The 21609-nt window shown below is 42.5% G+C and overlaps 1 protein-coding gene across 1 annotated transcript; it reads left to right on the top strand.

Annotated features, from left to right (window-relative positions):
• Positions 1–7: 7 nt before the first annotated feature.
• Positions 8–20030, top strand: si:dkey-103g5.4. The gene is made up of 26 exons (XM_026375365.1): positions 8–169; positions 705–844; positions 4372–4548; positions 4649–4779; positions 4875–5032; positions 5682–5909; positions 6058–6396; positions 6673–6821; positions 7070–7331; positions 8595–8747; positions 8847–9004; positions 9567–9707; positions 10094–10235; positions 10441–10592; positions 10780–10905; positions 11053–11242; positions 11568–11642; positions 12221–12349; positions 12853–12909; positions 13002–13118; positions 13326–13477; positions 13958–14044; positions 16321–16467; positions 16553–16750; positions 16973–17076; positions 19007–20030. The coding sequence occupies exons 1-26, from the start codon at positions 73–75 to the stop codon at positions 19074–19076; spliced, it is 3879 nt and encodes a 1292-aa protein (XP_026231150.1). The 5' UTR covers positions 8–72; the 3' UTR covers positions 19077–20030.
• Positions 20031–21609: the final 1579 nt, after the last annotated feature.

Genomic DNA, 21609 nt, shown 5'->3' with positions numbered 1-21609 from the left:
TTTCGTGAATACGGATGGCCAGAGAAAGAACCAATCAGACCACGATATCGCTTGTTGCAGTTGGCCTACAACATGGACGACTACTCGTCAAAAGGTTCGAGGGTGATCTCACACAGGAAGACTCACCGAAACCAGCAAGCCAGAATGACACAAGACTCCATTCAACCAGGTGCTTTACCCGATGTAACTACACAGAAAGTAGTTACATAACTTATATCTGGGCTTAAATTGCACCAGGCGACTTGTAAACATAAAAAAAAAAAAAAAACACAGCAACACTTTCATCTTTCTGCACACACACTTTTTATGTAACACTGACACTGACCCTTGGGCACTGCTTCCACCTAACTAAATACAGGTTGAAAAAAGCTTTTGTCATGTCCCCATATCGAACCTAGAGGTATTCATGAACTGCAATGTGCTGTATTAAGATAAATGTGCCGGTTTAGAAAAGTGGGAGAAACAGGTGGCAGCTGTTTCCTTGTAAAATGCTTTTTTAATGTTTGTACATTAATCAAAACCAAAGCAACAATTAACATCAGACTCTGTAGAGACTGAACAAGCGGGGCAGCACATTTGAAGCTCTTTTAGATTGTTCAGGCGACGTCACGTTTGCTCTTCACAGTTCTCCGCACCAGTGAGGTTTTTAGAGTCCTGTACTCTCTCTCATTCTGCATATTTGCGTCTCACTCTGTTGACGGCAGTCTGTGCAGACACCTTGGAGGAGTTCTGGGATTATGAGCATCAGGTGGATCTGGAGGCCTTCAGCAGCAACACCTTCTACAGCCTCCTGCTCAAACAGAGCCTGTCTGTCACCACGCAGCTGGGAAATCTCACAGCTGAGGTTTGCAACTCTTAGTTTGCGAGTTTGTGTGCAAACTGAATCTAACTCATGTGAAAAGATTGACATACGTCTTGTCTAATGCATGTACTTATTTTCTCATGCCCACAATATAGTTGTATGAATAGTTTAGCAGAGTAGGAGGCGGGACTGAGTCAAATTTTATATAATACCATTGTATACCATCGACTGTTTGCATTGTCAGTGGAAGAATAACATCCCCCACACACATCAAATCACATATAACAGCAATTTAGAAACTTTACACATTCAAATTTTAATTCATATCAAATCATCTTGATGAAACTTGAGAGATTTTAGACACATCCACAATGATTTCCCACTTTCGATGTTGTATTTGACAATTTTTAACTCTTCATGCAATGAACACCTGCCCACTGCATGCTGTTCTAAATTTGGTTTTGTAATTCTTTGGATGCTTGGGGTTGTACCCAGCAGCGATATTGGTTGAGGCTACAAATTTGGATTTAAGGCCACAGTTGCAAATAGCGATGTTGTTTCAAATAGCCCACATTTATCTCTTTATTGAATGTTTCTATATGGTATTTCTATCACGTCAGCCTGGGGCTAAAGGTGTCACAAATTAAGGAGGGGAACGAGGCAGGTCTGAACCGAAACAGGATTTATTAAGCCACACTACAAAAACCAGGGAAACTAAGGGGGGTGTCAACTGACACTACAAAACAGGCGGGAAAACAAAGTAACAAATCAGGATATCAAAGTACAAAACAAAACCACTGCTCAAAGGCAGGAAAACACAGGTAATAATGTCCAGAATTCAGAGGGGGGAAACCAAGTCCAGGGAATCCAGGGGGGAAGCAGACAGAGCTGAGGAGGACGGGCCGGAACAGGCAGGTTTAGCAACAGGCATGGAAAACAGGCTGGAAACAGGTTGGGAGTGCAGACCAGGAGGGCCTCCGGCGGACGGCCGGGAGGCGGCAGACAGGACCGGAGAGCTCCGGGCGGACGGCCCGGAGGCGGCAGGAGATCTGCTGACCGAAGGGCGTCGGGCGGCCGTCCCGGAGGGGGCGCCAGGAGAGCCGCTGACCGAAGGGCGTCGGGCGGTTGTCCCGGAGGGGGCACCAGGAGAGCCGCTGACCGAAGGGCGTCGGGCGGCCGTCCCGGAGGGGGCGCCAGGAGAGCCGCAGACCGGAGAGCCTCGGGACTGTGAAGCAGAGGTCTGGAGAACCGGTTGCGGAGCTGAGGCCTGGAGAGTGGTGGTCTGGAGAGCCGGCTGCGGAGCGGACGCCTGGAGAGCCGGCTGCGGAGCGGACGCCTGGAGAGCCGGCTGCGGAGCGGACGCCTGGAGAGCCGGCTGCGGAGCGGACGCCTGGAGAGCCGGCTGCGGAGCGGACGCCTGGAGAGCCGGCTGAAGGGCGGACGCCTGGAGTGCCGGCTGCGGAGCGGACGCCTGGAGAGCCGGCTGAAGGGCGGACGCCTGGAGTGCCGGCTGCGGAGCGGACGCCTGGAGAGCCGGCTGAAGGGCGGACGCCTGGAGTGCCGGCTGAAGGGCGGACGCCTGGAGTGCCGGCTGAAGGGCGGACGCCTGGAGTGCCGGCTGAGGAGCGCCGGGCGGAGACGGCGTCGACGACCTCTGCGCCAACCCGCCCGGAGACAGAACAGGACGGGGAGACAGAACAGGACGGGGAGACAGAACAGGACGGGGAGACAGAACAGGACGGGGAGACAGAACAGGAGCTGTTGTGGTGGAGGCCGGAACTGTGACTGTGACTGTTGCGGCTGCCGTGACAGGAACTGTGACTGTTGCGGCTGCCGTGACAGGAACTGTGACTGTTGCGGCTGCCGTGACAGGAACTGTGACTGTTGCTGTTGCGGCTGCCGTGACAGGAACTGTGACTGTTGCGGCTGCCGTGACAGGAACTGTGACTGTTGCGGCTGCCGTGACAGGAGCCGGGGGCCGGTGAAGCTCTTGGTCTCCGACGTGAGCGGCAGCGTTTAGCAGGGCCGTCCTCGGGAGCGCTAACCTGCAGAGCAAGGCGGGTTCCCCAGTATGGTGCGTGCTCTGGTTCGCTGGAGGCCCGGAGGTCCGGTCTGGGGCTGACTGGGCTTTCAGCTGGGCATAGATGTCCCGAGCCTCTTCAGGACTCAGGGCAACGGGTGTCAGGGGAGAAGGTGAGGTGTGCGTTTTAAGTGGAGCTGGCTGAGTGGGGAGGTCGTGACTGGGAGTAGGTGAGGCTAATGGAGTAGCAGGCCGGCTAGCAGCAGGGGAGGCCAAAGAGACTGGGTCAGACCTGTCGTGGTGGACAGATGCCTGGGAGGTAGGGGTCCGGGATTTGAGGGTATTGAGGGTAGCCAGAGTAAAGTCTTTGAGGTGTCTGAATTCTGGGTAGTTCGTGAGGAAGTCCTTATCAGCGAGGGTTTTGATTGCTAACCTGGTGATGGTTGTAGCATGGTGTGTTCAGGCATTTAAACAAATAGTCCGCTGCACTGCGCAGGTCCAGGTAGTGCTTAAAACAGGGACGGGGGGGAGTTTGGGTAGGCCATTTAAGGGATCAGAGAGATCCATGGCTGCGGTTCTGGTTCTGTCACAAATTAAGGAGGGGAACTAGGCAGGTCTGAACCGAAACAGGATTTATTAAGCCACACTACAAAAACCAGGGAAACTAAGGGGGGTGTCAACTGACACTACAAAACAGGCGGGAAAACAAAGTAACAAATCAGGATATCAAAGTACAAAACAAAACCACTGCTCAAAGGCAGGAAAACACTCACGGGAAACACAGGTAATAATGTCCAGAATTCAGAGGGGGGAACGAACGTTCGACGACGAACTGACAGAGGGGAAAAGGGCTGAGGAGAGTTTTGTAGGGGAAAGTGGGCACAGGTGAGTCCAATGTTCAACTGATTGCTGTGAGCAGAGGGAGAGAAGGGGCTGGTGGGCGGAGTCCAGAGGGAGAGTGAGGTGGAGAGGTGAGGGAAATCCTCAGCTTGGACTGATGCCAGGCCGAAACGGTGACAAAAGGTCGTAGTTGCCATTGTTTGAATGTAGATACTCTATCTTATCAAGTATTGAGATAATTATTTATTAATCCAAGTAAAAGGAGCAGGGCAGCTAGAAAATAGATTGTGTATTGTAGATCCAAGGTTACTTTACATATCCTAATTTTGTACATTCACTAGTGCAATCCAATCCCTCACCTCCTATGTTTCTCAACTTTTGTCTTCACCTGCAAGTGTCACAAAATCATATACTGTTTATCCCACTAAGCAATAGTCTTTTGATACAGACTGGGTGTTGCACACCTCTCTGTTATGGTTCCTTCCTGTTTATCCCATCAAGTTGCTTGCTGCCGTGTAAGAGGCAGAGGTTGTCATTACAGCCCTCAGGACACTGAACTGATAAAGATGTAAGGGGAGACGGCACTTCTCAGATCCCGCTAACATGCATGTTTGTGCTGTGGTGTGAGATGGGTAATCTGATTACAACTATCCTGTGACATTTGTGTGGTCATTGTGTTTTCATGTATGTGCCCTGTGTGTGTATCCAGGTGAAAGAGCTACACCAGGGAGTGCTTGGGAAGGTACAGCTACTTGATCCACGCTTGATCACAGAGGAGAGAGTTGGAGAGGGTTATGACAGGATAAAGAGGGAAGTGGAGAGAGAGGTAGTGCGACGAAAGACTCTGGCCTCACAGCTGAGGACTCTGCTCGACAGGCAGCTTCAGGTTCACGTTACTTTTCTAGCTGGAACTTAAAATGGCCCATTTTTGGTGGAATGCCATAAATAATGAAAACTGTGCATCACAATTTCTTACCTTTCTCCAGGTGCTGAGGCAAGAGCAGCAGGCCCAACAAAGGGCCCACAGTGTGTTCACAATCCATCTCAGAGAGTGCACCAGACTACTGTCCAAGATTTACAACAACAACCAAACATCCAGTGAACTACATCAGCAAAAGTAAAACTTTCGTTAATCTTTTGCAAAGTGTCACATACAATAAGCGGACTGGAGGAAATCTCTGTATGTCTCCATGTTTCGTGTTGCATCTTCAGTTGGATACAGAGACTGACGTCCCTGGTGGATGAGATGGGAGAGCTTGTATCAGGAGAATGCCAGCGTCAGGGGGCCTGGGGGTTACTGGGTGAGGGTACAGGGGCTAAGCTGCTGTGCCCAGATACTGGAACTGTGCTGACAAAGGACCACATCTTTGGTGAGTTCAAGACACCAGTTAAATGCTCCAATTATCTGCCCTTGAACCGTAGAGAAACAACACCATCTATTGATACAAATGTACATTGCAACAGCAAATATAACCTAAAGGGAACAAAGCTGAATAAAACAACTGAAGGTGCCATTAAAATATATGAAAGATTGTATTAAACTTCTCATATGACTTGTTGTTGGTTATGTACTAACAGTATGTTTTTGGGTATTGTGCTACTTGAATGAAAGTGAATGAAAAAAAATGAATATATTCTAATTTTCTCAGCATTGTTTAACCACCCTACATTTGTTTGTACATTGTGCAAGTGTATGTTATCTGTAAGTTCTAACAATATCCAGCCATTATCTGAACCACTTATCTTGTTAAAGGTTGTAGGGGTGCAGTCAGTTGGTGAAATGTGGGGAACACCCTGGACAGATGCCAGTTTAGGCTAAAACAGCATACAAAAAAAAAACAAACAAAAAAAAACATATAAAAAATAACATCAACGTGTGATTATAGAGGGCAGCTGAGAAGTTCTTATTACAACACATCCAGCATCTAAAGCATGTGACTGTACACTTAACAGATTTAATCATTAACACTCTCATTTGCATTTTAGTGACTGCTCTCTATCGCCTCTGCATCACTCCAGGTCCTGATGGGTCCCTGCGTGTCTGTAAGGCACTCCATTGGGATTCAGTCACAGGTCTCATAAAAGCCAACGCTCATAGCCTTATGCTGCTTAACAGTGGCCACACCTCGGCAGTGCCGCCTGATTTCTTCCTCCACCCACACACTGGTCGAGTTATGCCCATCGCTGGCAACGTGGCCTACGATCCCGCAAGCTCTGCTTTAGTGTTCACGACTGACTCGTGTACAGGTAACATGAACAGTGTGTGTGTGTGTGTGTGTGCTATAGAGCATAGCATTCTAATAAAACCATGAATTGACATAAACGTGGAAGGCACTACCAGAAAAACACTGTCCTCTCCTTTGAAAAAACATCAATGTGTCATTCTTTATCTCAGATGACCACAGGAAGTGGGACAGTCCTTTGCTTCCTTTCATTCCTTACCCAACCTCCTGCCAGTCAGACCTGCCTCTGGCCAGCACTCGACTCAAAGGCCTGAGACCAGGACAGAGACTGCAGCTGGGAGTCCCTATGGCAGATCCAAAGTCTGGGGTTCCCGTGCCTATTCTAGCTGTGACCATTCATCCCCAGACTGGACTGCTTTATCCACTGGGAGGAGTCCATACCTGCCCCATCACCCGCCTGCCGCAGCCCATACAGATTGGTTATCCCATGCTGGATCCCAGGACAGGGAATGTTGTGCTCACTGTTGGTATTGGTTTAGATCCAGTAACCGGTGGGTCTTGATGGACAGTATTTTACATTCAGTAGCAAGAGGCCATAGATGTGGTGCCATAGCTAGTCAAGTCTATTATAGTTTTATTTTTTGTATTAGTAATCCTTTTAATGAATTAAACAAGTATATCATCTTAATATAATATGAAACACACATCAGACCATTGAACAGTGTTTACTCAAGCAGTTAATTTTGGAGAGTTTAAGAAGGTATTATATTAATCATTCACTTTCTTTACCATACATTCAGCCAGTCATCTTGGTCCTTTGTGTTTAGGAGCCGTGCTGCCACTAGGTGGTGTCTTGCTGGCTGAGTCCTTCATGGAGCCTCTGAGTGGGCGCATGGTGAGAATAGGGGGGGCCAGCATGCGTGCTGCACAGCTGGTGCCTAATGCAGGAGGATTTCAAGCTTTGCTAGACAGCAAGGTGCTTGATTTAAAACTGCATTCAAACAATAATAAGTTTCAACAAAACAAAACTTTACCACTGAGTGCATTTAGGAGCTGTTTCTGGAGCTAAGTTTCACATATAATAATCAATTGTTATTTTATGTTTCACAAATACTAATTTCTTTGTATTGAAGATTTAGTGGCAGAAAAAAATGAACATCATGACAAAAGTTCATGCTTTGAAAGGCAGATTAAAACACATTCATTTAGCAATATCTCACTCAGGTTCTGGCCGCGATGTTCAGAGTATTGGAGCTCCTCAAACCACTAACTGAGGGATGGGGTTCAGATCCAGCTTTACAGCATCCGCTGCATCATCAGCCAGGCAGCGAGAGAGGGAGTGGCCGACAAGACCATCTTCTTGCTGCCTCCAAGGAGCTCCAGCAGGCCTGGGGAAGGAGCCTGCACTGCCAGCTGCAGCTACAGACCAGGTTGGAGATCCTGCTGGACTGGGCCGTGGGTCTCCAACAGGATGGGGGGATGCTGGGTGAGATAATGCGAACGAGACCAGGAATCTATTTGAATCATCTCTTGTGAATGCTACATCACAAACTCTCATCTCTTCTTATCTTTCCTAGAGTTTCAGGAGGAAAACATTAGATGTCCTCTCCTTTTAACTGATCATTTTAATCTCTGTTTGTCACGAGTACTAAATTGTCCTGCCTGGACCTGTTACTTTGCATCTGCTTCTCTGTTTCTTCTTCATTATTTGACAGAGAGGAGTCTTACAGTGAAAGCCATTGATGCTTGTGAAAATAGGAACAATTCAAGAGTGTTTTAAATATAATCTTGCACCAAAGAAAATGTACTAACTTCTCCTGAATGTCACAGTGTATTCCTCAAACTCCCTCTGCTACTGAGAACAAGGGTTTCAGGTTTAAAGTGACTCATATATATTTTACCTTCTAACCTTCTGCCACACATTCTTGGCTTTGGAAAGAATTCCTAAGAACGTGGGCAAGACATTTGATATGACCTCTATTTGCCACAAGTTATCACATAAACTAAGCACCTGACCTGTTTGTGCACATTATATTAGGAATGTATCTCCATGTTTTGTGGTGTGGGGAACAAAGAACTGCTGTTCCTTTGCATTTCCCAGCATCAGTGTTTTGAGCTCTAAATCCCCAGCTGCTCCAGCTGCCATGACAAACGAAACATCAGATCAGATTTCCTGAAGCCAAATTCTTTCCCTATATAACGTAGAAATATGTTGGACTCAAGGGAATTTTTTTCTCTTACGCGAATTCACTTTAAAAAATAGTTTCTCAGTCGAGTCACATACTTCCCAGCCGTGATAATGATGATGAAGAACTTAAAGTTTTCAGTTTCACTCTCACTCGCGACACACCCATCGCATGCAACACTCCTGCATGGTATTGTGCGCTAATACTTCTTCCTGACATGTTTCTTACTGCTCACAGTTTCTCACAGGCTCTATCAACTCTTAACATAAACAAGGCATTAGCTAGCATGGCCGTGGGCCACATCTGGATTTAATGATGTAGGCTCCCCTGAACCTGAATAGACTTCTTTCATAAACAACATTCCTTAACCATAAAGATCATCTAACATTAAACAGATGTGGGAATGCTAAGGCATATGGTGAAACCTGAAGGTATGGACATAAAAACTTTCATGGACACGTTAGGAAATAAATACTTGATGATCTTCTCAACTCTACCACCCCACTCTAACCAACTGGCTTCTCGTGTGCTGTTATGTAAACCAGGAGAGATGTCTCTTCCAGGCTCAGATATGTGCGTGTCGGCACTGCTGGGGATGGAATACCCTGATCCTATGGGATCTGGGCTTGGTGTACCTGTACTGGGGTGCCAGACTGACCCCGTCTCTGGGATCACATTACCACTAGCGGGGACCATGCAGGACCCTGATGGGAAAGGTACAGTGAAGCGTGGGCTATTACAAAGCCTAATTTTAACCCAAGACATTTAAATTAATTCACATGTACACATTAAAACATTTTGTGCCGTCTTCACAGGTCTAGTGGCGATACGTTATGGCTCTCAGGCTGTTGACCCAGTGACAGGGGTGTTAGCTCCAGTGGTTGGAGCCAGGTTGGATGTGTCCAGAAAAACAGTTGTACCTGTCACAGCTTCCTATTGGCTTACTGTGGAGGATCACACCGATAGTGTGCAGGTTGGGGTGTAATTGTAAATGCACTAACATAAGAAAAAGAGCCCATATTACTACGAGGTACAAAGACACGACAGCAGGATAACAGAGATTCTGTGGTAGCGGCAGACACATGGTTCAGATAAACATTTTGCTGGGAGTCTGCTGTTGCGAGGAAAAACAATGGCAGACTGAGAATTTGAGAGGTTGTCGTGGGGGGCGTTTGGACCAAACCTGAGCAGGGATTGGGTCCCTGAGACTCGACAATACTGTACGTCATTTTGAGTGCAAACTTTGAACGAACCATTCATGGACTGGCTTCAACAAAAGCACTTCTACCATAACTGCTGTGTGTCTACATGAACCATGGAGTCATATAAATGTATCAAAATGACATGAAAGAGTGGATTTTGTATATTATGGGCTCTTTAAATAACCATATATCATGAAGTAATTTAACTCAATAGATGTTTTAATTATTTTACAACCTAAATCATTTTGCAGCAGGGAAATGTGTGGAATTAAATTGATTCTTGATTAAATTTACTCTGGTTTTGTTTCTTTTGTTGCTGCCATTGTATGCCAGGTAGAGGCACTGCAGAGAGAAGTGTGCGTGCGAAACACTTACTGGCAGCAACAGAGGCAGCGGGAGGAAGATATCCTCTCTGATCTGGACTCAGCTCTATTCCAGTGTTTCTTTAGAGTCGCAGAGGCAAACGTTTCTCAGGTCAGCAGTGGAAGTTGGCTGTTTTGGTTCTAAAGAGCTTGTACAGACTGGCCTCTGAGGAGGAAAAATTCAAAGGGGTTGAGTCTTTCTCAACATGTGGAAATGAGTAAGAGCATGCTTGAATGTGGGGGCGAACAGCATTGGAAAGTAATTCTAGTGAACCTTTTCATGTCCTATGCCACACACAGAAAGTAAACAAGTTTGTGTTTTTTTAGATTTTCTGTGCACAACCACAGACTTAGGGCAAAATGGAAAGTCACTATCTCTGTGTATTACTGTGTGTATGCCCAATCTTTGTGCCTTAAGTTGAGTATATGTGAGTGGGTATTTCTTTTTGTGTGCCAGTATGCAAATACCTTCCTCTATTTTATGGTTTCCATGTGTAGGTCCAGTGGTCAGGGAGGCATCTGAAGGAGGCAGCAATGGAACTGCAGGATTCAGCACAGAGCGAGTCCCAGAGGAGAGCAGTCCAGTGCTCGCACTTGGCTCTGATCCTACCTCCACATGTGTTACACATCCTCACACAGGGTAAATTGGCTGGCAGGCTGGCGGAATGAAGAACATGAAGGGAATTACAGTCATGAACTGCACTGTGGTTTCTATATTCATCGCTTTCCAAAAGACACACGCTTCATGTCGGCATCTCAAATTGCACTCTACGGTTTTATTGTACTTAGCTTCATTTCAGGGTTCAGCATTTCTATTTGACTTAGCAGCATGTCTTTGTGTGTAGGTGATGAGGAGGAGTGGGAACAGCAGTGTGTTTGGCACTCAGAACTCGTGTCAGGCCTTGATAAGGTGGATGTGAGTGTAGAGCAGCTGCAACAAGACCAAGAAAAATGGAGAACACAGGGAGGAGACTGGGCTACAACCCTTCACACTATGGTGAGAATAATGGCTTTATGGTTCATTAGTGGCACTACTAAACTGGTACAATTACCGCTCAGACCATCATTGGCAAATGTTTATTACTGCAAAAGGGAGTTTTGAAAAGTCTAGCAACTGTCCCCTAAATGGACAAATGAGACTTTATGTTGCTCCTTGAACAAACCCATGTATTATTTATGTGCAGGACAGAGAGCTGAGACTGAGAGAGCTGTGGGAGCAGACTACTTCCAGACAGGCAGAGTTGGAGGCTGCTCTCAATGAGCTTCACTTTGTCAGACACCTTTCTCAGCTTCGTGCAGACACTGCTCAGGTCAGAAAAACACTGCACACATACAAACTGCAAATATATGATGCAGGTAGGAAGTTTAATATTTTCGGGAGATAGTGATTGTATATTTAGGTGGTTATTCCTGTATTTCTGTTATTGTGAGCTGCATTTCTCTTTTTGTTTTTCTAGGCAATACTGTGTGGGAACTTTTGGTACAAGAAATATGGTCTAGTCCAGTGCAGTCGCCACATAACAACAGCAAAGGTCATGGGTTTTCTCCAACAGAAAGCTTTACCACTGTTGGAGAGACTGAAACAGCTCCTGGAAGACAAATTGCCTCCCAGCTTCTCCCCCAATATCTGCAATCAGCACATCTCTGGTAGTGAATCACACAGTAATCCCTAACACATGCTTGGAGGCAATTATTTAAATTACGTTTAGAAAGCACAACTCCTACTTGAAGAATAATTATTATTTTGATACTATGCCTCTCTCTGTCTCATTGGTCATTGTCCAAGTGTTTTAATAAACACGGCTTTACTGCAGCCAACATTTCCTGGTACTTTTAGTCAGTGTTAGCCCAGAAAGGCCTAAATCTGAGACCAGTATCAACCTTCTCCCACACATTCTTGTATTGTGGTTAGAGGACAAACCAAAAAATATTACCAGGCATATTTTTAAATTTGGTTTCTGACATATTTCAGGTTTGTCAGCAAAGCAGGCTTATGGATTGGATATACCCTCTAGAGTCTGGACAGCCTCTGTGCCTGTGGTGAAAGGTATGTGCGTTTCAAGCTACTCCAGCTTAGTGATAGCAGATGTCTGCAGATGTGTTTAGAAAGACTTGTGTGCATGCAGAGTTGCACGAGCCACGCAGTACATATGTCAACCTGCAGCAGTATAGAGCCGTTGTGGGGGAAAAATCCATGTTACTGGTAAAAACAAATCACCTTGCTGATGTGACCTGGTGTAAGAAATCCGATTTGTTGTACCTCTAGGATGTTGGTCTCTTTCTCTATGGTCTGTTCAATCTCTCTAGATGGAGTAGAAACACTGAAGAGATCAATTAAGAATGGGGTGATTATTGTAATTCTGACAAGTGTTGAAAATAATGTTACTTTTGGCAAGGTATTTTGTAGGCATCGAAAGCATTTGGTCAAGTTTTACAGTGAGAAAAGAAAACCAATTTGTGTCTCTGCCAATACTGCCTCACCGCAAAAAACGAGTTGCCATCTTTAGAGAACTAAATTTATAAAAAAGCTGCTTGAGGGGAGATTTCATAGAAATGTTTACTGTGAATTTGGCTTGATCTCCTGATCTGGTTTGTAGTATTCTACTGGGTTCTCATTTTTTAAAGGCATCTCCACCCAGTCCTTGAGAGAGCCTGTCAATTTAGCTCATTCCCAGGACACCGGTGTGCAGGACAACTCAGTGCCGACACACCACTTACAAAGACACATTGCATCCTCTGGAATTCACTCCCAAGGTGAGCCTAAACACAAATCACAGTATTGATGGCAAGAACCCTTAAAGCATACATGCACAGGAGTAGTTTGCCATGTGTTTAGCTTAGCTTAGCACAAAAACTGCAAACAGGGGAAAACAGCTAGATTGTGTCCAAAGGCAATACAATTCTTTCAATTTACCAGAACCACTAAAGCTCATTCATTTGTTACAGTATTTAGTAGTTTCCTTTGTTTAATCTGTACAAAAAACAAAGAGAAAGCATGACACTTACTGCATGTGGAGGGCTATGTCTTGCCAGGAGCAACTTATTCTCTTCTGGATTGCACAAGACAAATGTAATATTTGAATTAACATTTGTTGTTTTGTTTTAATTTTAAGCACAACAACCAGCTGCTGGCTACAGCCTCGTTCTGAACAGATTAGTGTAGTGTTCAAGTCCCTAAACACTCAGCAAGAAGATAAATAAGAATATTTCCTAAAACTTTAAACAACTGAGTTATTTGAATCTTGATTTTGTCATAGAGAGCCAGACAGTGAAGGAATCGCCTTCTACACATGTCTCTATCCCCACGGTTCCAGGTAACATTATGATAATAATAATAATACGTATAGAACATGTGATGTTTGGTGTGTGGCATTAGCTTCATCCATCCATGTTGCTCATTTTTCAGAAGAGGACTGGGCCAAGCTGCTGGAGCTCTCACCCATGTTCCAGCTGTTAAAGACGGTGGAACTACAGCTGAAGAGCTGGGCCTGTGGGGCAGGACTTCTTAGACAGGGTGCTGCTGGTCAGTGGAATGCACTGTGGGTCATCTATTTTTAACCAGCATTAACCTACAGATAGCGTGTTAGAAACACCACCACCACTTTAGCCGTCTGGAAATACAGTAGAGTAGATGTGTTGGTTATTGGTTCTAGACAAATGAGTGCAAATGATGGCAGTACAGTAAGACCTACAGTTCCCGGTAATGACTGCGTTCTATTTTTTTCTCCAGACAGAAGCAAGAGTTTCATAGACATCGTTGATGCTCAGTGGGAATGTGAAGGAGAGCTGATTCCTTTGGATCCATCAGTCCTTAACCCCAGAGAGTTCCTGGTGTATCAGCATGGACTATTCCTGATGCAAACACTACATAATCTAAAGCTGGTTGGTGCCAAAGTTTCCTCCTTTCTTTAAGCTTGTCTTGTCTATTCAAATTTCAATTGCTTTAATGTTTAATTTTGAAGCGCAGAGTGGCCTGGCACCGGACAATCTTCTAAATTTTAATTTCTTATAAGCCCTTTGTGTAGCCTGAGGTACTCATACAGGAAACCTACTACCGCTGGATTTCTAGTTAAAGACCAAAGGCGACTTGGCCTCAGCTGTGAGAGCTCCATGATCTGAAACTGACCGATGACTGATTATCCCTTTAATTCACATCTTGAAATAAAAACTTTAAGTATTCTTTAAGACTCTTCCTGTTCTGACGATTCTCATATCAAATTATAAAGATTATAATATCATCACTATTTAAAGTCTATTTTTCTTTGCTTTTTTCTTATGCTATATTTTTTTACCTGGATTTAAGCATCTGTAGGCTTATTGTAATAGAAACAAGTTGCATTGTTGTTTTTTTTCCCCCAACAGACTCCAGCCATTTCACTTCAGATAGCTGCTAGTCTCCCAGAGAACAACTACTTCAACAATGCCTTCAGAAATTCTTTCTTTTATCAGGTAAACATTTTTGTGAAAGATGCAGTTTTCTTTGTCTTTGTCAGTTCCAATGCAATTATTACATTATATTGACATTTAGTGTCACAGGACTGTTGAAGATGGTGTAGAGCCTGGATGTCCAGAATAAGTATGGTCGCTTCAGTTCACTTCAGTTTAGTTTATTCAGCGCTAAATCACAACAAAAGTCACCTCGATTCAATTCACAGACCTTACAGAATATACCAATACTGTATATAATGTATATCATATAACTGTAAAATTAAATAGAAAAACAAACAAAGGAGGGATGATGATCCACAGTTTACACAGTGTGTGTAGAGTATTGGAGATACAGGATTCTAAAACTGAAGCAAGATGCAGAGCTTCAATTTTAGCTTTCACAATTTGCAGTTTGTTGAAAGACCAATTTCTCAACAGTCAAGTATATTTGTGGTCCACTGATGTTTAACAGTGCTCCTCTGTGCACATTTGAAAAGGTCTATTGTGAAATGGATCAGGCTCACTTGAAACCATCAATTTAAACTGCTAATAGAAAATGATATGTGTTTTTTCTTTCATATTCATCCTGCCTTTTTGATCTTGTGGTTTTAGGATTTCCTTTTCTTTGCTGAAGCAGTATTGTGCATGTATTAGACTGTATAAAGTTAGACCTAAAAGTTGTGATATGTTTGTCAAATGCAGATAAAATCTTGAAGTAAACACAGCAGACATGATTCTGATCTACAACTGTAATAGTGGTGGAAAGAGACTACAGTAAACACAGTAAATTCAAGAGCAAAAGAGCCAGACATGGGAGAAAGAAAGAGTTTGGTGAAGAGTTCTCGCTGTGTTTTCACTGACCAATCTAATTTTAATTTATAATTGTAAGCAAATGTAGAGGCTAATGTCTGCAACACACTCAAAAAAAGTAAAAACTGAAAAGTTTATAGGAACTTAAGACTGTTGTGGACGGTGCATTAGCAGTTAAGTTGGTAACAGGGTAGGGTATCATGATTGTGTATAAAAGGAAATTCCATCAAAAGGCTGTAATTGCAAGCAAGTAGAGTTATGCAAACTTGGCTTGCCTTATCTTGCTGATTGTTCTGTGGAAAGACCTTACACACCTAAGCCTGTTTAACTAACTTTGTTCTTACAAAATACACTTACAGTTGGAGAGGGGAAACCTTAAACCTGTAAAACTGCCAAAGCATACGAAGAGGAACAACCACACTTTCTTAGGGATGAATGTAAATAATCCCTCTGGTTTCGCAGAACTGTTGACGATGGTGTGGTGCCTGGATGTCCAGAAAAATGGCTGCTTTAATTCACTTCAGTTGAAGAAGAGTTATGCAATGTTGTCATGTCTTGCTAAGGTTGTTTTGTGCTAAGCCATTACACATTTAGTAACTCTGCTCTTACTAAATACAATTACAGTTGGACGGTGAAAACCCTGGAAAATCTTTTCTTTGTACTTTTGTCAGACAAATAAGACTTCAAGTGGATTAGCAAATGATAGATTGTGTTTTTTATTGCATTTTAGAAAAATATGAAAAGTGATTGTGCTTTTTTTTTTTTAATTTAAGTACCATTTTGGAGATAACACTTACAGCATTTCCATCTGTACAGAGACCAAACATCCTCAGGAGCTGAATATCAAACAACTCAGACAACACCAATGCAGTGGCTTGTTGTTTCTATCTGCTCTTTCCATCTCTTTGGAGCCCTCGCTAATGCTGAGCTGGCATTTTAATGAGCATTTTGAACAGTGAAAGATTTTCTAATGCATCCTGTTCAGCTCCACTAGTCTCTGCACACGAAACACATCATGTCAGCATTTCTAAAACCTATGGGTTTTCCTGCATGAGGTCAGTGTTATGTTATGTTATGTTTGGGGTCCACAGAGAGGTTCAGACTTCCTAGCTGGAGAAGGAAAAAAAAAGCTGCAGGCTGTAGGCAACTATATGTTCCCCTAACAGGCCGACACTGCTGACTTAAAGTTAGAGTCTGAAATTATCCCTATTTCATATCTGGTGTTTATGTAATATGGCACATACAGTATACTGGCTACATTTCCACATTTATTTATTAGTTAACCATAAAATGTAGATGCCATGTTTTATTTTCCTTCCAAATGCCAAGACTCACACTATCACAGTATACTGTACATGCAGTGCCATGTGTTACTATACATGCTGTTTGTGTTAGGAATCAGAGTATGCATCTGTAGTATATGTGCAGCTGTAATGTGTTTGCAGGAATATCTGCTCAATGAGTGTAGGCGACTCCTCTGTTGACAGGAGGCTGAGGAGACCCTCTTTGTGCGTCGCCAGAGGCTCCAGTCAGTTGGAGGCTTCTCTCTGCTGCTGCTCCACAGCCTGTCCCATATCAAAATTAAAGACATGAGCTCTGACATCAGTCCTGCCTTCCAGAGGCTTTTCTTTAAGGTACAAGACGAGCACTGACAGTGAATCGTGAACAGTTTGGTAGAATATTGTCATGTTAAGAGTGTATTTTGATTTGCTATCACAGACACTGCAGGCATGTCTGGGGGAGCTGTTTCAGGCCAGACTTGGCATCCCCCCCTCCGGACAGGAAGCCAATTTGTGTACTTGGTCTCAAGACCAAGACACGCATTCAGGAGACTTAAAGGGGACTCGGTCAGACCCTCATGCTGCCTCCCTCCTTTCCAGGATTAACAAGCCAAGTAGAGGATTCCTGTCTGAAGATGTGAGGACAGAACATTTCCTGTAACTATGCTTTTAAAATAGCAAAGTTCACATCCTAGCTTACGGTGTTATTTCTTTCATGTGGTTCCGATAGAAGCAAGGCTATTCATGACTTCATGTGTGTTAACACTTAAGCGAGAGTTTGTACGGAAATATTTGTGAGTCTAATCAGAGCCTGCTTGCATGTTTTTTCTTGCACGTCTGTTTGTTATTACGGGGCCAGGAAGTGGGAGAAATTCACAAAAAGCACACTGACACGTCTCTGTACTCCCATCTTGAAGGACTTTTGAAAGAGAAGTGCTCCGCAACATGTGAGGACCAGATTGGGTAAACAGTGTGTGTGTGTACAGACTTTTATTTTTCAGTTTAAATGTACACTGTAAAAATCCATTGAAGAAAAGCATTAAAACAAATGGCAAAATAAAGCATGCTGCCATGATTGTTTCCAAATCTTATGTTTTTCTTGATACTATTAAAGAAACAGAAAGTCAATAATAACATGATGCAGTAAAACACTATCCATTAACAGGAAGTACTGAACTACCCTCTTCAATTACATAATAACTGTCAAAAAACTTGCTCAATCACTTTTTTAAGTCTGCATGAGTTGTGACTTGTCTATACACATTTTATAAGCGTAGCTGATGTTTAACAAATCTTTTCAACATGTGTCAGATAATTGCTTTGATTTAAACAGGATAATGTCAATTAAACTGTGAGAAAAAAAACAAAACATTTCTCATTCATCATCAGTGAAAAGTAAGGCAAGGTAGTATTTGGCTTTTTAACTTTTTGTTTAACTTGCTTTTTTGAAAGTAAACTTAATTGCTGACAATTGTTAAGAACTGTAGTTGCAAAAAACAAACAAACAAACAAAAAAAAAAAACACATGGACAGTAACACACATACTGGCATATTTTTCTTATTCCATAGTAACAGACGTTTTTCTGAGATTTCATTGAAGAAATTGTGGCGCCTTCGTGGTCGTTGTTTAGCTGCCGGAAGTGAATCTGATTATGATGACAATAATAACCAAAATTACTCCACAGACAAGTGCGACGATGTTTAACTTCTTGGCGGTTCTGGATGCCTCCTCTGCAGCAGATGATTGTCCAAGAGCATTGGCATTTTGTACCTGCAGTGATTAAGAAGAGTTTTCCCATTCAGATCTACCTTTAGGACATTTTTGAAAGGAACATATGCATACTTATGCAAATCTAACATAAACATTTAGTCAGAACTGAGGAATCACTTAATCTACTTTTGATTGTTTTCAATTTTACAATAAAGAAAAGTATAAACCACCAAAATAAACTAACAAAGGCTGATGTTTAGCAAAAAGATACCTACCTTACAGGAGAAGATAATGGCTGCAATGCCCAAAGGCAGGCAACAGCACAAAGTGTTGAAAATTGACCATGCTAGGTAGGATGGAGCTGCAGCGCGGGGCTGGCCTGATTCCATGGTGCCTCTCTGTCTCTTTGTCTCTCTCTAGGTGGATAGAACTTGCGTTTTCTTGTCTAATGTCTGTGTCCGCTGGCTGGTGGCACTTTTATCCTTGTTGGGTGTGGTTCAATGCTTTGTATAAGACCAACAGTTGGGTGTGCACCCACTAAAGAGGGGGAAAAAAAATATACTATCCCAACACAAAGGCCCTTACATGGACTTTGGGGATGTCTAACTTTTACTAGGTGGAGCAACTGTGGCATGCAACATGTGGGAGGAGACTATGAGGAGACCTCTTAAGTTACTAATGTAATACTTTGAATAGCCCCCCCTATTTGACTTCTGTGTTTACATTCATTATGATCGTCATTATTCATCCTACTTTCTAATGAGCAATACAACGAACAAAAAATAAAATGTATGTTTGTGTCAAACCCACCTACACTAAACCACATATGATGAATCAATTTAAGTCTTCTTTCCTCAGGGAGATCATTAAACCTGCCTGGTTTTACAGCTGATGATGAAGTACCTGAGCACTCAGAGAACATCTTGTCTGCATTCAGATTAGTTATGGTCGTGCAGCTTTAATTGTATACCTCACTAAGCGTGTCCTAATGATATAAATGTGTCGGATTGTAAGAGTGCAATACTGAGTGCAGTGATTATCATTTAAAACATTACAGTGTACTCCAATACGGTTTCTTGTCCTGTGTGGTGTACTGTTATAAAAAAAGTTTGGTGTTGTCTACTGCAGAAACAATCTTTTAACTTTCTTTTAACTTTGGTTCATCTTTTATGATAACCTCAGAAGAGCGATTGGAGCCATGACTGGATTTACTGAACAAAAGCAGATAAAGAGGAGATCATTCAATCAATGACAGCGATGTGAGGCCAGTATCTGTCCTCTGAGACGCGACACTGTGACATCTGCAGCAGAGGAAAATCCAAACATTGTTCCTGCTTTAATCCATTCATACTGCCCATTTCATTTCAAAAATACAATTATAAATCTCTGTTCTTATCTACAAGTTTATTTTTTCTGCATATTTATTTTAGAATGTCTTCATATTCCTAATCACCATGAAGTCCTTCTTTTCTGATTATCAGACTCTGTTCACTTTTGACCTTTGAACTGCTGGCTCTGGAGAAGTCTCCAGCATGCTATTAAAAGACTTTAAAAGCCTGTCACTCTGGAATGTGAGAGATGTATTGTAAACACAACAGTCTTTAAATTAACCTGTTAGCAAGCAGTTCATGGTGTATTTCACATTGCTACGACTTAGGTTTTTATTATCATTTACTTTGTGCACATGAGGATAAAGAGAGTCAATGCTCACGTCCCCTTATAAGACACTTCATGTCTAACTATACAAAGTTATGTCACCCAGTGTTATTTCCCCACTGTGTGTACGTGAATGCTTGCAGATTTGTTTTCACTTCCAGCTTGCAGATGATCAGCTTTACAGTAATTGTGTTTATTCTTTATTTATGTATGTATGTATGGGGTTTCCATGCAGGATGAAGTCTCCCAGCTTGTTAAGAAAATGATGTTAAATTATGTTAAGAAAACTATGTGACACAGTGCTGCTGTCTTTTGTTAAATGAGTGTTTGTCTATAGTTCTGCTGGGACCTACAGAGCAGTGCAGGAGTATATGTTTGTCAAAATGTAAACTAATATCCATATGTTGTCTGGTTTATAACTGGATTGTTGTCAATTGTTTAGAACTTTTTCCAATTGTGTTTTATATTATGGAGTTTTACAAACTGATAACCTCTCATTATATAAACATTCTGTACTTGTTTCATATTAATACTCCATTATAAATTGTGAATTCCCTGGTAAAGGATTCAGTTGTGTTATGTTCAAAAAAACTGTATGAATAAGAGAAGTAAGAATCGTTGATTTATATAAACCTGGAAAGCATTAGAAAGTGATGCAAAGACTTTAGAAATTCACCAGTCTACAGGAAAAAACAATCTAGAAATGGAGACACTTTGGAACTGTGACTACCTTACCAGGGTGTCTATGGCAGGAAACCACAAAAGAAGTTGCTGAAGTTGCTTACTGAAAAGAACATTGCTGCACTCCTGAAGTTTGCGAAAGTGCACATTGACACTGACCAGTGGTATTGCCAAAACGTTTTGTGGACTGATGAAACTAAGTTTGAACTATTGGGAAAGAACCCACAACACATTTGATGTTCAAAGGTCACTGTATCTCATCATGAAAACATAATCGTAATGGTAAAATATGGTGGAGGAAACATCATGATTTGGACCTGCTTTGCAGCGTCAGGGCCTGGCCAGCTTGCAGTGATTGGGGGGGAAGATGAATGCCCAATCACGATGAGCCCAGACCTCAACCTAATAGAGATTCTATGGAACGATATTATAAGGGCCACACGCATGAGATGTCCAAAGAATATGACAAAGATTTTTTTGGCACATGATATTTGTTAATACTCTTGACTTAGATAAAGATCAGATCACATTTTATAACAAATGAATGCAGAAAACCATAAAATTCCAAAACGTTCACATAGGTCCACTATATGTGGACTTTGATGAACAGTCTAATCCATGTGCGAAGCCTCATACAGACTGAGATTAACTATTTCTACTCTGTGCCAGCCGTGACATTTTGGATCTATATCTATACCCATATGTATTCATGAATATGCCATCTGTGACATTTTGTAGTGTAGTAATGATAATATGGTGTAGTAATAACGCGCCTCACAGATGAAGCATTTCTGTTGTAATAAAATGGATCTGTATGTGTGTGTGTGTATGTTTGATAATTTGATTATGACTTACTTTTGTATACGACCAAAATGTGAATTCGAGCAGACGGATTGAATATTTCAGAACACTGCATGTTTTTGGTCCTTGCCTTCTGTTTCTGCGTACTTGGATTTTTCTGCCCAGACTCTCAGTAATTGTTTGTCTAAACTATTCAGTAAGCCGGTTGGCAACTGAGGAAATGAAACTAAACTCACAGAGCTTGTTCTTTAGTTCAAGTTTGTACCTCACAAATTGCAGCTTTTAATCGTTGCTTTCCATGAGGGAGACTGGGGTTTGAATCCCAGCTGTGGCCTACCTCCAGTAGGGATCCTTAGCAAGACCTCCTTACACTGGTTTTCTAATAAACCGTTAACCTTTTATATCAATAAACTTGCATTTGCAAACATAAGGAGCAATTAGACTAATGTTTGCTGATGATATGACTCTGTAAGTGTAGGTAAATATTTCTCTAAAAACAGCTGTTTCCAGCTACAGTAGTTATTTGGAGTTATTAACAATGTTTACACTGCATTTATGATGTTATAAATATAAATCTGCTATTCTTTAAAAAAAACATGGTTATTTCTACATGTCTGCAAACTTTAGGTTATAGTGTATATCATTTG

This window comes from Anabas testudineus, chromosome 13, assembly GCF_900324465.2.
Source record: "Anabas testudineus chromosome 13, fAnaTes1.2, whole genome shotgun sequence".
Classification (NCBI taxonomy): Eukaryota; Metazoa; Chordata; class Actinopteri; order Anabantiformes; family Anabantidae; genus Anabas; species Anabas testudineus.
The sequence above is the reverse complement of the archived record's forward strand: the minus strand, read 5'-3'. Positions and strand labels throughout refer to the sequence as shown.

Coding starts and splice junctions, on each gene's coding strand:
- si:dkey-103g5.4 (XM_026375365.1), top strand. CDS start 73: ATGGACGACTACTCGTCAAAAGGTTCGAGGGTGATCTCACACAGGAAG. Junction 12,910..13,001: donor CTCTATCCCCACGGTTCCAG/GTAACATTATGA, acceptor CTCATTTTTCAG/AAGAGGACTGGGCCAAGCTG. Junction 17,077..19,006: donor ACATGTGAGGACCAGATTGG/GTAAACAGTGTG, acceptor TGATAACCTCAG/AAGAGCGATTGGAGCCATGA.